The following is a 14136-nucleotide window of genomic DNA, read 5'->3' as shown; positions in this document are numbered from 1 at the left end:
GTGGTGAGATTTTGCATCTTTGCTTGTTGAGCATGTGTTTAACCGATTGTATGAGCCATTCTTGGGATGACTAGAAAAGGTAAACCTTAGTGCTGAGGCAGAAAAGAAGCACAGGACATTTCCCACCTCTTCTTTGCCATATATGGGGCAGTGCCCGTGAAAGTCTCGCAATGTGTCACGATGAAGTCAGATGAGATTTTATGGTGCCTTCGAGTGTTATGGGAAAGATAGGCACACGTCAAAGAACCCAGGACATTAAAACAAACAAAAGATTGCATTTTGCCACCTTACCGCTGCCATTAGATAATAACTATTATATGTACTATGTATAATAAATAATTTCATTATTATCATTGATGCATAAACATGTAAGCAGCCTTTTACTAACGGGCCAGGGCTCTGGAGCATATACTCCGCTTTGGCCCCTGTTGTCGACCTCCGCAATAAATAGCCGTCTTATCATTTCCCCAGAAAATACTCGGTACTCTAGAGCTGACATTCTTATTATTTGATTGATCAATATTTTATGCATATTGCCAAATAATTACTGGTATTGGTTCATTGACAATGAAAATAATCGCTGTTTGCAGCCTTAGTACTGAAGTACTTCTGTGATGGAAAACTATCACATTACTTGGGGTTTTCTGTGTGTTGAAACAGAAAACTGAAAGCAATTTAATGAATTAGATTCCTATAGAAAGCATATAGTTTATTTCCGAGCAGACCCTGAACGCAACAACACTGTCCATCGGCGGTGCCGATTCTACAGAAAGTCGTCAATCACTTCATCATAAGCAACACGAATTAGAAGAACCGAGGTAAATATGTGTGTGCAAATGCTCCTTTTAAAGCCTGTTTTGTGTTGACTTTCATTAATTTTTAGCCATTTCCTCCGTCTCAGCAACTCCCCGGTCCTCTCCGAGCAGATCGCTTTTTGGCTAGAAGCTAACGTTACCGGCGAGCTCACGTCTGCTGCTCAGTGGGGAAAAAATCTCCTTTGTACCTGAAGTGATGTAAAACATCTCTGAACGGTGCATATTAGTCTGCACAAATGAACGAATACCCTTCGCCAACAAGTATTTGTGCCTTGCGATGGCTAGCTCTGAGTGCTAATACTCTATTTCCGCATTGGATAGTCCGCCCTATTCGTGTTCTGTCTTGTTACGTTCAACTGAATGCCGCACAGTCAATTTTCCTTTGAAATGTCGTGTTTGTTTTTTTGAACATATTTAATGCATTTGAACGGAAATTACATTTGTATTGTTTCCATAGTTATAATTCACTTTTTTCTTTTTTAAGGAGAAAATCTCAGTTCCAGACTGCGTTCACTAATTTATCAAAATATGAATTGCCTTAATGATAATCTAATATAGTGATCGAGAGGATAAAACTTTAGACTTACTCTGAAGTACTACCCTCTTTTGGAATATTCGGCATGTAGTAGATCACCGAGTAGCACTTAATTTGACTTAAAACAATGCTCCTAAAATCCCTTCACTCTCGCATGATTTCTCCAAGTGCCCATTGTGTCAGTTCAGGAGGTCGAACATTTTATTGGAACAGGTCCTCCTTGCTGGATTAAGTGTATGCCGATTTGAAGGATGGATCTTAGTGAGTAAGAGGCTACATTTAAGAAGGTGTTCAGTTTTTGTAGAAGCAGCACAACATTTAAATGGCACAATCTCGAATACAGTTTGGCTTGGTGGGCACTCCCTGCACATGAGTGGCATGTACCAGGGATAACTGCTCCCATCCAATTAATTGTATTGACTCTTCAGAAGAAATCAGAGGACTTATTTTAAGCTAAGCCTAAATCTTAATTTTGTTTTCCCTTCTAGCAACAATGAATGTCTCTCACGAAATTAATTTGCTGGTGGAGGAGATTCAGCGACTTGGCAGTAAAAGTGAGTTCATTCTATGTTTCTGCATTAGAGACATGGTTCATTTTATATATCCTATGTACTTGAGCATAGCTGAACTGAATTTTGACATTTGTACTAAAATGCTCATATGTGTTGGTTCCAGCTTCTCAAGTGTGAGGATTTGATGCTTTTCTCTGTTATCTTTGGGTTTTGAACTGTTGGTCATGTAAAACAAGCACCCTAAAGATGTCATCTTGGGCTCTGGGAATTTATTATGAGCATCATTGTTATGAGCTAACTTTTCATTTCAGATGCTGACGGTCAAACCAGCGTGAAGTTTGGAGTGTTGTTTAATGACGACCGTTGCGCCAATATCTTCGAAGCGTTGGTGGGCACCCTGAAGGCTGCCAAGAAGAAGAAGGTGATCAACTTCCAGGGCGAGTTGCTTCTGCAGGGCGTTCACGACAACGTTGATATTGTCCTGCTCCAAGAATGAGACAGATTCTCGGATTCTTGTGGACCAGATGGCCTAGCAACTGCGGGTCTCACCGAATCCTTCCAAACACTGAGCTTCTGTAGTGTACCGGCTTGTTGCTGAGCTTCTGTTTCCAGTCATCTTCCTCCATGTATGAGGTTCAGTGTTTAAACTCAGAATTCAATGACCAAACAGATTCGACCTAACAGTATATTAACGGACCCACCTGGCATGGCATGCATAGGGTTTCATTTAATTTCAGTGTGCCAAATTTGAGAATGTTTTGGGGTTTTCATGGGCTGACCAACAGCCACAATCATAGCTTCAGATCACTAAGAAAAAGTGATGTTTCTCTCTCTCTCTTTCTCAGGCGCTACCATTTTATCAAACACAGATCTGAAAAGTCATTTTGATACACTCATAAGACTACAGACACGCAAATCAAGAATGTAAGAGTTTGTGTAACGCTTTCATTTGGGTATTTTTTTGTTCATTTTCAGGAAAATTACAGTATAGGGTAATTAGCACAACCAAATGCCTCTCTTGATGGTATCAGTGTCGTGACAGCAGACACGCAAGGCAAGATACTGGTTAGATTTAGCAGCTGTAACGGACTTCTTCTTCAAAGGTATAATTGGATCTTTACAAATTGTTTGTATGAGATACTTGTTTTTAAAGCTTCACTAGCTAATTCTCCCTTTATCAGCCTGAAGTGGCAGTGGGATTTATCTCGTTACCTGAAAATCATGTATCGGAATGAGTATTTCTTTTTAAGCATATTAACCTAGTGCAGCTTTAAAATCATGTATAGTGTGTGTCCACCAACAGTGTCACCAAATGGCTCTTCCATTTATTTTTTAAATGGGCCATTTATACTACCTCTTGTGGACTTTTTAAAAAGACGTTTGTTAGACCAGTGCTTTTTGGAAATGCAAGAACAATTCCTTCACAGAAACAGTGCAAGTGCATTTTAAGAAAGACTTTTGCACCTTTTTGTACTCATTGCAATGTCCAAGAGTAGTTTCTATTCCATCTTTTTATAAGTGGTCAAAAATGAATTTTCTCTGCTAAACAAACTCCAGAACTTGCCTTTCATAAGAAATAGTTGACGAGCAAACGGCGAATGTATTTCTCGTGCAGTTTTTATTGATGTGTCATTACAGGGTGATTGGTGCCAAATGCAAAAGATGGGATTTGTAATGATTCTCAGGACCAAATCAACACAACCAAAATATGTTAAATAACTGTCCTATAGCTTAAATTAGGTGTCTTACTTGTGACACAAGATGTGGATTCATATTTGTTTTTAAATTTTATTTTAGCACTTTGTGTTCTGTACTGTAGGTCCAATGAAACTTGCAGGTCGGGTATGACCAAATTATCATTGCTTCGTATGGAGGCCCAAAGTGGTCAAAATGAAATAAATAAATAAGACATTATAAAATAATCATATCAATTAACACAGGCAATATGTGTAATCAAACAAGAAAGTGTGAAATAGTCCAACGGATTTCCTAAACTCTCAAACAATTATTTGCTTCTCACAGTGATAAGAGGCAAGTTATGAGCCTTGTGAACTGACTCCTGGACGCCTGGTCTGCAAGTTTTATGAGGACCATTTCACATTCACTGCTGTTGCGTCAACCTAGCTAAATCTTTTAGGTTCAGATGTTGATTGTTTGACAAAGTTTGACTTGAAATATTTTTTTCTAAATGGTATAAGAGACCGTTTACTTGCTACACGACTGTTCTCTTAACAGTGTTGGTCGCATTCATGGACCAAAAATGTGCTGATCGTATTCTAATTAAGAAAGAAACTGAAATGCATCCTGGAGGAGAAAAGATCAGTCACGTTGAAATGTAATCCTCATGAGTGAACTGATGTGCTCAATAGAAGTTGGTAAAAGTTGTGGAAATAATGGAGAAAAGCAAGAGTGAGGAAGAAACATGCTGCTTGCATCACTGTCATTTTGGATTTTAAGATTATCCTGCTGTTGTTGAACTCACTGCGTGTGTGTGTGTGTGTGTGTGTGTCTCTTGTGTGAGCTTCAGATGGCTTTCAAAATGTGCAAATTACAAGTCAGGATTTAGCAAGAGGAGAAAGTCATGATCAAAGCAGTGCCAATACCTCGAGCCATTTCTGTGAACTAGTGGGATGCCTGCATGATGTGTTCAAGTGCGTCATTACTGTCTTTTGTATTGGCAATAACACATTCCTAAAGGAGCAGAGGATTCTGTTACTGTGGAATACACTCCGAATAATAAAATCTTTACACTTGAAGCCTTCAACCTGCTTTGATGTGTGTTTCTTCTTCATATTTTATTATTACGTACAGTATTTGTAAAAGCAGATGTGTGATACTGAGACATGCCAGGTAATATTATTGCTTCACTGGAGTGTGCTGATTTGAAGCAGACATGGATAAGTGACAATCTTGGGAAACACAAGAGGCTTATACTGTTCTAATTTTGTCAGAATACCTAGTGCTCAACTGCACTGGACTCAGTTAATTGGTTTACACTGATTTTTAAAGTCCACTGTGGTGTGTTTTGTTGCAAGAAGGTTGTGGCAAAGGCTTGCAAACAAGCTGACGCATTACTGAAACAGCCGTTTCTTGGTGTGTGGGGTGTGGGCCAAATTGGAGATTGACTGCTATTATTTGAAAAATCTTTTTCAGTCATGTTTCAGCAGGTTTCAACAGTACATGATTAGGAAGAAATCTTTAAATTGTCATATTTATGAATGGAGTCTGGCACCCAAATCTCCCCCTGAGAAAAAAAGTTTTATTTTTGTCTTGTCGAACTTTTAATTTGTTCTGATGTTAAAGTATTTGGAGGTTTTAATTCCATTGATGGTTCTATTTTGACATATGTACTATTTGTATAAAGCTCAGATTACTGCACAGAGATTTGAATTGATTTGAATATTCTCATACACTGACATACATGTGTCAGCTACCAGCATCCCTTCAGTAAAATCCACCAAGCTGATTTGCTGCATGTAGGAGACAGGGTGAGAAATTCAGCCTTGAAATATCACCACCCAGGCTGATAACATATCTGCTGTCACAACTGCTATATGTGACCGTGATGCCTCCCCCACAGGTGTGTGGCACTGATTACTTGTTCTCATCAACTTACTGTACCTCTCCAGTCTCCTGGCTGAGTCCTCTGCTGTGTTCAGGTACTGTGGGAATATCTGACACAGCAGATTTTAATAATCTGAAATTGTTTAACACTGTCCAGATGCTACAATTGCACTTTAACATCACCATGCATATTTCCTGATCTGTTACTAGCAGGTAAGCCAGCTGTTGTATCTTGCTAGGAGAGTTTACAAGTTGTGGTTAAAATTAGTTTTTTGTTTTTTTTTTTGGATTGTGTTTGCTTTATTTGATAAGAATATATTGTTTCCCACAATTATTTATGACATTGTATTTACTGGGATTACTTGGCAACCTCCATTTCAGAGCCTGGAGAAGCTGGACTTCATCACCAAACAACTGTTGTTAATTTTATATCACTTTCCAGGAAACACTGGAGAGACTTGCTGTTTAGTTTTTGATGACACATGAAGGATAAGAGTATGAGTAATAATGCAGTAATGGTTTGGCCCCCCAAAAAAGCAGCTTTTTTCCAGAGCTTTCAATTGCGGTTGCCTCTGTGTTTATGTTGTCATGACTGAGCTAATCTTCAGACCTGATTTGATTAATATGATTTCCATTATCTTGCTAAAGAAAGAAAAAAAGGAGTCATGGTCATCTAAAGACAGAAAAAGGGAGAATCAAAGTCTATTGCACAAAAAGTGTCTGCACACCCAAATCAGTAGGGATTTCCTTTTATTTAGTTTAAATCATCAATAACGTTACTATCAAACTAGTGCCAATCATTGACCCACATTTTCATCTGTGCTCATATTTGACAATTTAAATTAAATAAAAGGAAAGATCTAGGTGATTTGGGTGCCCTTTGGACATTTTCTTATAATAAACAAACAAAGTCCTGTTTTTAGTAGCTACTATTGTTATTTTCTTGACTCATTGATTTGATTCATTCTGTTTAATGTAAAAAAAAAAAAAGTGGTGAAAAGCAGCTATCACGATTTCTAAGTGACCAAGGTGATGTCTGCAAATGTCTTGCTTTGTACAACTAATATTTAGTTTACAGTCATATGAGCAAATCCTCACATTAATAAAACTGGAACTAGCTTGAAAAAAAAAATTAGAAACAATTAATCGATCATTGAAGTAGCCACTGATTGAGTGGTGAAAATCCGAGCTTTCTCATGGGCCCTGAACGCAGCGTAAGTGTTTGACAGGCAAAAGCGGGGGGCGGGGTCCTGTGACGTCAGGGGGTGGAAGAAAACAGCAGAGCAGGAATCAAAACAAGAGACGGACACGCCTTCGCTCTTAAAGGTTATAGCAGCTTATTCGTTGTAACTGCAGCTGACAGAACTACACAAAAACCTGTCCGACGTCCACGAGGAGACTGATAACAACACAGAGACACTGCAAAACACACCAGAGCCCACTGCAGAAATGGAGTCCACAGAAATGTCAGACAGCGTTGACAGCAGCCGCTGATAGAGGTCGAAAATAACACTGACATCCGAATCCTGTAAAATGCCCAACCAGAAGAACAGCAAGGGAAAGAAAAGCAAACGCACTAACAGTAGCGGAGATGAGCAGGAAAATGGAGCCTGTGCGGCCGCAACAGGAGGCGCGGCCGCCGCGGCGGCTGCACCCAGAAACGAGCGCTCGAGTGGTAAGAGAGGAAACGGACAAAGATGTAGTGAAGTTTGGTGATGCTGCCTTCCTGCCAGGGGAAGCTCTGTCTTGTCTGTGCGACTGTGACATGCATGCACTGCGACGTTGCTAATGTTTCTACACCCCCGCCTACACTTCTTTCCTACCTGGATTAAACGCCGTACCAAACTTCGATCAAAAATGTTGGCATTTTAATGGTTTCTCGATTATCGGCAAATATAGGCTACACTGGTCGATCACGACTTAAGGCCTTGTATGAATGGAGTGAATTTCTTTTGGTCTGTCGCTGTATATGTGAACCAGCGAGTAGCTAGTACTCAACTGCACTGAAATCTCGGCTTGTGCAATTGCTTTACACTGATTTTTACAGGGAATGTGATTTTGTTTTGGGACAAGATCATCATTGGAACAGTGAGCAAACAAATTTTAAATTTCATGGAAGCAGGTGTTGCTCGGTGTGTCAGATGTAAACCGAATCGTACAGCGACTGATTCTGTTTCGTAAATCCTCTTCATTCGTGTTCTTACAGGATTCAACAAATCCTGATAAGCAGGAAATCCTAAAAATCTAAAATGTATAAAGGGAGTTTGGTGCCTCGAGCTCCTCTTGGGAAAAAAGGATTCGCATCTAAGAAAAGAATAGACAAATAGAAGTGCTGCACTTCTTTGTCATTACATCCACGCTGATGATCGATGGCTTTTGCATTAAGTGTGCAGGCCTCAGCTGTCTCTTCCTGACGCGCACCTTGTCCACACAGTTTTGGTTTTGGCCTTCCTCCTCAAGGGTAATACTGACACCTCACCACTTGTCTGCGCACTCAAGTTCAACTTCATCCCATACACACTTTCAGTACTTAGAAAAAGTCACCCTGCTTGCCTTCTTTCCTGCTTACTAATGTTACAAATACGGTTTAAAATAAACTTTTAGTTTGAAAAACCATCTCATACCATCAGTAAACTAATCCATTCTCCATCTTTAGGTACAGTGTAATGTTACATGCCTAGTAAATATATAGAAGCTATTTGTAATAAGACTTGGTAACCTGACTTATCTAGGCCTAAGTAAAAAAAAGTAACACAAATCACTGCACTTCTCTTATTTTACAGTTGAATTCAGTAGAGGAAATGAGCATACTGTGGGCTAGGTGTTTAGTAATTACACTGAGAAAACTATTTTTCAGAACTGTTACGTGTATTTTTAGTCAACATACATTAGTCAATTAACTGGTTACTTGATTAAGAGAAAACTAAGAAAACTAATATGCAGATATTAGTGTAATAGTAACTGATCACTCATTAGTAATTTATCAAGCAAAAATACCAAACCTTTGATGGTTGCAGCTTCTCAGATGAGACAATTTCCTACTTTTCCTTGTCTGACATTATAGCAAAGGGAATTTTCTTTGAGCAATCTGAAAATGACCTCTCTGGGAAATTGTGATGGGCATTTTTGTACAGACCGACAATCAATTAATCAATCAATCAATCAATCAATCAATTAATCAGTTAATGAATAAACAGATGATAGAACAGTTGCAACCTTGAGTAGAATGTGTGTATATTTACTTTTCTGGACAGTAAAATGAGTAAAGTGAATTGTGAAATCAGCTGTTAGAGAACATCTCCTTAGAGCTGTTGTTTATTGCCGAGTTCCTGTGTCTAAAAAGGATTCATTCATGGCGAAGTCTGAACCGTGTCTAGCACATCATCAGTTTCATCCAGCAAAGCAACGCGTGGGGCTAAAAATGCACAGAGATGTTGTTGTTTTTTTGTTTTTTTTTTCCTCCACTGTGTGGACACTTAGACAGAATAAAATGCACAGACTCTGTACCGGAAAAGGAAGGAGGAAACTATTCTCCCTACGCACACCCACAGTGTATTATCATGAGCTGCTCCTTGTGTAGACTGTGTGCCCACATTTGATTTGATTCACATCCAGACTTGACAATTGGCAGGGTTTGAATAGAGCCGCTCACAGGCTTGGATGGCCTAGTTGAATTTCATAAATCGATGCCGACGAGGCAGAAAGGACACTGAAATTACTCTTTTAACATTTTCATCTCATGTTGTGCTATTGTTATGTGACGAGGATGATCTTGCTAATGTAACTTGTGATGGAGATACGCTGCTTTAAAGGTTGTCCATTTAAATCAGTGCTGAACATATGAACCCATTGTTCGATCAGTCAGTCCACAGAAAATTACAGAAAAAACATTTTAGGGCTGCAGCTAACTATTACTTTGATTACTGATTAATCTGCACATTTTCAATTAACAGATTAATTCACACGAGGGAAGTGAATAAATCAACCTTTATTTGGGGGGGTATCAGTAATGAGAAGCACATTAAAACCATCCCATCTCCTCCTCTTTCCTGTCTTTATTCATTCAGAGGTCCAGTGTGCAACCCCTCTCGGCTGCAGCCTCAGTCGGGCCATCGACCTGGAGAAGGACGACTACCAGCGGGTGCTCTGCAACAACGAGCTCTGCCCTTATGGCAACTGGATGCATCTGCAGTGTTTCTACGAGTGGGAGAGCTCCATCCTCGTACAGTTCAACTGCATCGGCCGTGCGCGCTCCTGGAACGAGAAGCAGTGCCGGCAGAACATGTGGACCAAGAAGGGCTATGACCTGGCCTTCAGGTTCTGCTCCTGCCGCTGCGGCCAGGGTCACCTAAAGAAAGACACCGACTGGTATCAGGTGAAACGCATGCAGGATGAGCGCAAGAAGAAGCCGTCTGAGAGGAGCGCGGGCAGGAGTGGGGGCAGTGGAGGGTCTGTAGGATCTGGGGATGGACTTTTTGAGGAGCCTAAGAAAAGTAAGCCACCTGGGGGAGCAGGAGCAGGTAAACTGTCCCACAGAGCCTCTAGTCAGGAGTTACCTCGTAGACAATCAGTGGACCGGCAAAACTCTACAGAGAGAGGAGCAGCAGCAGCAGGGGGAGGACATGCTGCAGGAATATCCTTTCCTCTGGGGCCTCCTCAGAAATCTCCATGTGACTCCCCAGGACAGTCTCCTCCTACCGGGTTCTCCTTCTCCCCCACTGCTGCTCTCGGATCAGGAGGAGGAGGAGGCGCAGTTATGCGGGGTTCTCGTCAGCTGGGAGAGTTCCTCAAATCAGCCGTCCACATGGACCCCCAGAGGAAACACCTTCTGGTCGGGGGAGGCCTCAGCAAGGGAGGTGGGTGCTCGGTGGGAGCCTCCGGCGGTGGAACCGGTGGTCCTCACCTCGACCCCGGGTCTGTTCTACCCCTGCCGCTGTCCTTCGCTCTCCCGCTCCACCACCGTCTCACCTCCGGCAGCGTGGGTGACGGCACCCACCCTCACCCGGTGCAGTTCCTGAGGAGGCTGGACCTCTCGGAGCTCCTCACCCACATCCCTCGACATAAACTCAACACCTACCACGTCCGCATGGAGGACGATGCCCAGGCAGGGCAGGGGGAAGAGCTGCGCAGGTAGAGCTCCTAGGAAATTGTTTTCTAAAGCTTAGTTAACAAATTTGATCTAACATGACAAAGTTTTAAGCCTTGAATCAAAAGAACTGAGAGTTGGAGCAGACCTGTAATTTTCTGGGAGCTTGTTCCAGGTATGTGGTGCATAAAGACTGAATTCTCTCAATCTACGTATAGTTTTGGAGTGTCTGTGGGTGGTAAAGAGATCTGTCTCCGATGACCTGAGAAGTCTGGACAGTTCATAACGGAGCAGCAGATCAGAAATGCATTTTATCCCTAAACCACTAAGCACATTTTAAAAATCAATTCACTAACACACAGGAAGCCGGTGCACAGATCTGAGAGCTGGAGTGAATTCAGATTCAGAGAACTTCCCCGGGGGTGGGGGTGTGTGAAGTGATCCACTTTCCTGGTGTTAGTGAGGACTCTTGAAAACAGTATTGTAGTAGCTTCTTATTTATTATTAAATAAAAGTCAAAGATGTGTCAGAGAAAAACTTTGAGATTTGTGTATCTGTGAAGACTTCAGTTAGTGATTATAAAATAAATCAGGACTTACTTCAGGATAAATTTGAATACTCAATGAAATTAACAGTGAATTGCAGTTGTATGTAAAAGGTTGTGGTCATGAAGGAAGCTCTTTTGTGTCTGATGGTGTTCTCATTATTTCGTCCATACTCTTAAGTCTGTCCATGTTGTCCTGTAGGTTTATCCTGTCAGCTCTCAGTGCGAGCCAGAGGAACGTGGTGAACTGTGCACTGTGCCACCGGGCGCTGCCTGTGTTTGAACAGTTTCCTCTGGTGGACGGGACTCTGTTCCTCAGCCCCTCACGCCACGACGAGATTGAGTACGACGTCCCCTGTCACCTCCAAGGTCAGACCTGGTTTCAAGATCATGGCATGAGACCTGATTTTATGTTACACAAATATTAAGATGCACAAATATGCCTGTGTTCTTTCACCTGTTGACTCGTGTTTTGCGCTGCTAGTTGCAGTGTGTGTACAACTCCTCTCAAGATGACTGCACAGAGCAACAAAAACACATAAAGCGAATACTCTTGTCGAGCCCTACATGTCCAACACACGAGCGGTTAATCAGGAAAAGCAAATAAACCATTAACATGTTATTTTGTTCAATCAAATATTCACTTTCATGAAGCTGCTTTGATGTGCTGGCCCACAAGCTTTGATATGTATGGTCCTCGAAATGCATCAGTATGAAAGGTTTATTAATTTCGTTTTTCATGCTTTTGTGTCAGGCTGAATATCAATGTCAGCCAAGGAAAAGTGGTTTAATTGTGCCAGTGACAGTTAAAAAGTGAGGTTTGATTTTGCAGCTGAGACTTGAAAGTTTGGAGCCTGATTTTGTTTTAAATAGTTTTACTGAGCAAGTTTACAGGGACACAAATTCACCGAAAACACCAGAACACCACAATCATGACACTGTTGTGACCAGTTTTAGGTGAGTGGCTGTGAACGCATTCAGCTTTTATTTCATCCCTAACTTGAGTTTGATGAGGTTTAAAGCTCTGGTTTGGTAGCATAGATTAAAAAAAACCAAAGTAAATAAAAATGACTTGCATCCATTTTCCATATGTGTTATTTAGGAAATGCAGTCACATCAGTGGGGACATGTGGCATCGTTTTAATCAGCTACATGTGCCTCTCTTTGCAGTTTGGTTTTTTTCAGAAACCATTTTTTTTTATTTCAAAAACTCCCTGCACTTGAGTTTATATGACTGAGTTTGTTATTGTCATTTTTCTTTCCTGGCTGATAAACAGACTGTTCTGACTTGACAACAAAGTGACTGACTTGGAATTTAGTAAATTTAATAACTGATTGTGTTTGTTCATTTCTAACAGGCAGGTTAATGCACCTGTACGCCATCTGTGTGGACTGTCTAGAAGGCGTCCACAAGATTGTCTGCATCAAGTGCAAGTCACGCTGGGACGGGAGCTGGCACCAACTGGGCACCATGTACACCTACGACATACTGGCTGCTTCACCGTGTTGCCAGGTAGGAAAATTTCAGAGTACTATTAAAACCAAAAACCAAAGAGCTCCTCCTGCCAGTGATCAGTGGTGATCTCCAATGCCCTTCTTGTTCTTGTCAGTGTTAGCGTTGCTCTGTGTCTGCAGGATGTGTGAATAGTAAACTCTTTGCTAACACAATCACCATATCAACTTTATGGGGTGATAATATGTCAGTGTTGAGTTTACAGCGTCTTCTGCTGCCCAGCTTTAAAGCAATGAGAGATTTGAGAGCTGCAGCTCCCACAAGCCTTTGAGCACATGCCCATACTGTTGCTCTTGAATGTTTGGCCATCAGGCTGCTCAGATTTTACTATCTGGAGCAGCAGATGCCACTTGAGCTTTTTACAAGAGAACGATGAAAGAAACGCATTGAGAGAAAATGAAAAAAAACTTGCTAGTAAAACAGAAGACAGCGAAAAGAATTCTCTATTTTACTCTAAAGTTTTAATTTATCACTTCTTTCAGGTGGAGCCAGTGAATTTAAAGTTGGTAAATACTGTAAATCTACAGTTAGAGCTCCTGCAGTGCTGCTTTCTGTTGCAATTTACACCAATAATATGGTTGTTTTTGTATAAATACAAATTCATTTCAACTCAAAGGCCTACTACTTTTGCTTTTTCAGCAAAACTAGCCAAGTGATTTGAGGGCATCATAACCCGTCTTGGTTCAGTGACCGTCTTCGGCTCTGAAATATTACTCTGAATATACAAAGTAACGTCTAAATAAAGTTATCAATCAAATGTGATGGAGTAAAAAGTATATTTGCTTTTGAATTGTAGTTGAATATAAAATATAAAGGAGCGGAAACTGGAAATACTCAAGTACAAGTACCTCAAAATTGTACCTCGAAACCTTTGAGTTGAAATTGTTTCATCACACATGCTTTTCCCACTGTGCTCAAACTTAATGCAACGTCCTGTAAACTGGCCGGTGTCCCCCCCTTCTCGTCCCCGTGTGTCCTCAGGCTCGTCTCAACTGTAAGCACTGCGGGAAGCCAGTGGTGGATGTTCGAGTCGGTATGCAGTATTTCTCCGAGTACAGCAACGTCCAGCAGTGCCCTCACTGCGGCAACCTGGACTATCACTTTGTTAAACCCTTCTCCTCCTACAAAGTACTCGAGGCTTATTGACAAATGTTGTTCATGCATGCTAGTTAAGCTGCTTCTGTTCTCATTGTTTTTTTCGTTTTTTTAAACACAATCTAGGAAAGATTTTATTTTTTGGGCCTTAAGGTGATTTTATGTTTTTACGTTCTCTCTTTATCTTGGTTTCTTTTTTATGTATAGGAAAAGTATGATTCTAGTTTTAAAGAAAAAAAAAGTAAGTATATAAAAGTTCCAGGACAGTATCTCTGAAGATAGAGAAAGGTGTTGATAAAGTGTGGAACTGACATTTCAGTCAAGCAAACACATTTATCTGTGACAAGTGAATGTATCTGTACGCCAAATTTGCTTTTATTTTTTATTTTTTACCAAAAGCATAAAGACGAATCTTGAATAAAGCAGAGAAAGATACACACTGGTGCTGGTTTGATATGTCCCTCACATTTAT

General features: G+C 40.8%; 2 protein-coding genes across 2 annotated transcripts; both read left to right on the top strand.

The window, feature by feature from the left end:
* Nucleotides 1–713: 713 nt before the first annotated feature.
* On the top strand, nucleotides 714–4626 carry abracl (ABRA C-terminal like). The gene is made up of 3 exons (XM_041064963.1): nucleotides 714–818; nucleotides 1839–1904; nucleotides 2174–4626. The coding sequence occupies exons 2-3, from the start codon at nucleotides 1844–1846 to the stop codon at nucleotides 2356–2358; spliced, it is 246 nt and encodes an 81-aa protein (XP_040920897.1). The 5' UTR covers nucleotides 714–818; nucleotides 1839–1843; the 3' UTR covers nucleotides 2359–4626.
* A 2077-nt stretch (nucleotides 4627–6703) lies between these two features.
* heca (hdc homolog, cell cycle regulator) lies at nucleotides 6704–14111 on the top strand. The gene is made up of 5 exons (XM_041064869.1): nucleotides 6704–7101; nucleotides 9494–10556; nucleotides 11259–11425; nucleotides 12415–12569; nucleotides 13551–14111. Exons 1-5 carry the CDS (start codon nucleotides 6960–6962, stop codon nucleotides 13713–13715), a joined length of 1692 nt encoding a protein of 563 aa, XP_040920803.1. The 5' UTR covers nucleotides 6704–6959; the 3' UTR covers nucleotides 13716–14111.
* The last annotated feature ends 25 nt before the right edge of the window (nucleotides 14112–14136 follow it).

This window comes from Toxotes jaculatrix, chromosome 19 (genome assembly GCF_017976425.1).
Source record: "Toxotes jaculatrix isolate fToxJac2 chromosome 19, fToxJac2.pri, whole genome shotgun sequence".
Lineage (NCBI taxonomy): Eukaryota > Metazoa > Chordata > Actinopteri > Toxotidae > Toxotes > Toxotes jaculatrix.
The sequence above is the reverse complement of the archived record's forward strand: the minus strand, read 5'-3'. Positions and strand labels throughout refer to the sequence as shown.

Excerpts from the sequence above, each read along its gene's own strand:
- abracl (XM_041064963.1), top strand. The coding sequence starts at position 1,844 with ATGAATGTCTCTCACGAAATTAATTTGCTGGTGGAGGAGATTCAGCGA. Across the intron at positions 1,905-2,173 it reads TCAGCGACTTGGCAGTAAAA|ATGCTGACGGTCAAACCAGC; the intron begins GTGAGTTCATTC and ends TTTTCATTTCAG.
- heca (XM_041064869.1), top strand. The coding sequence starts at position 6,960 with ATGCCCAACCAGAAGAACAGCAAGGGAAAGAAAAGCAAACGCACTAAC. Across the intron at positions 7,102-9,493 it reads CAGAAACGAGCGCTCGAGTG|AGGTCCAGTGTGCAACCCCT; the intron begins GTAAGAGAGGAA and ends TTATTCATTCAG. Across the intron at positions 11,426-12,414 it reads CGTCCCCTGTCACCTCCAAG|GCAGGTTAATGCACCTGTAC; the intron begins GTCAGACCTGGT and ends CATTTCTAACAG.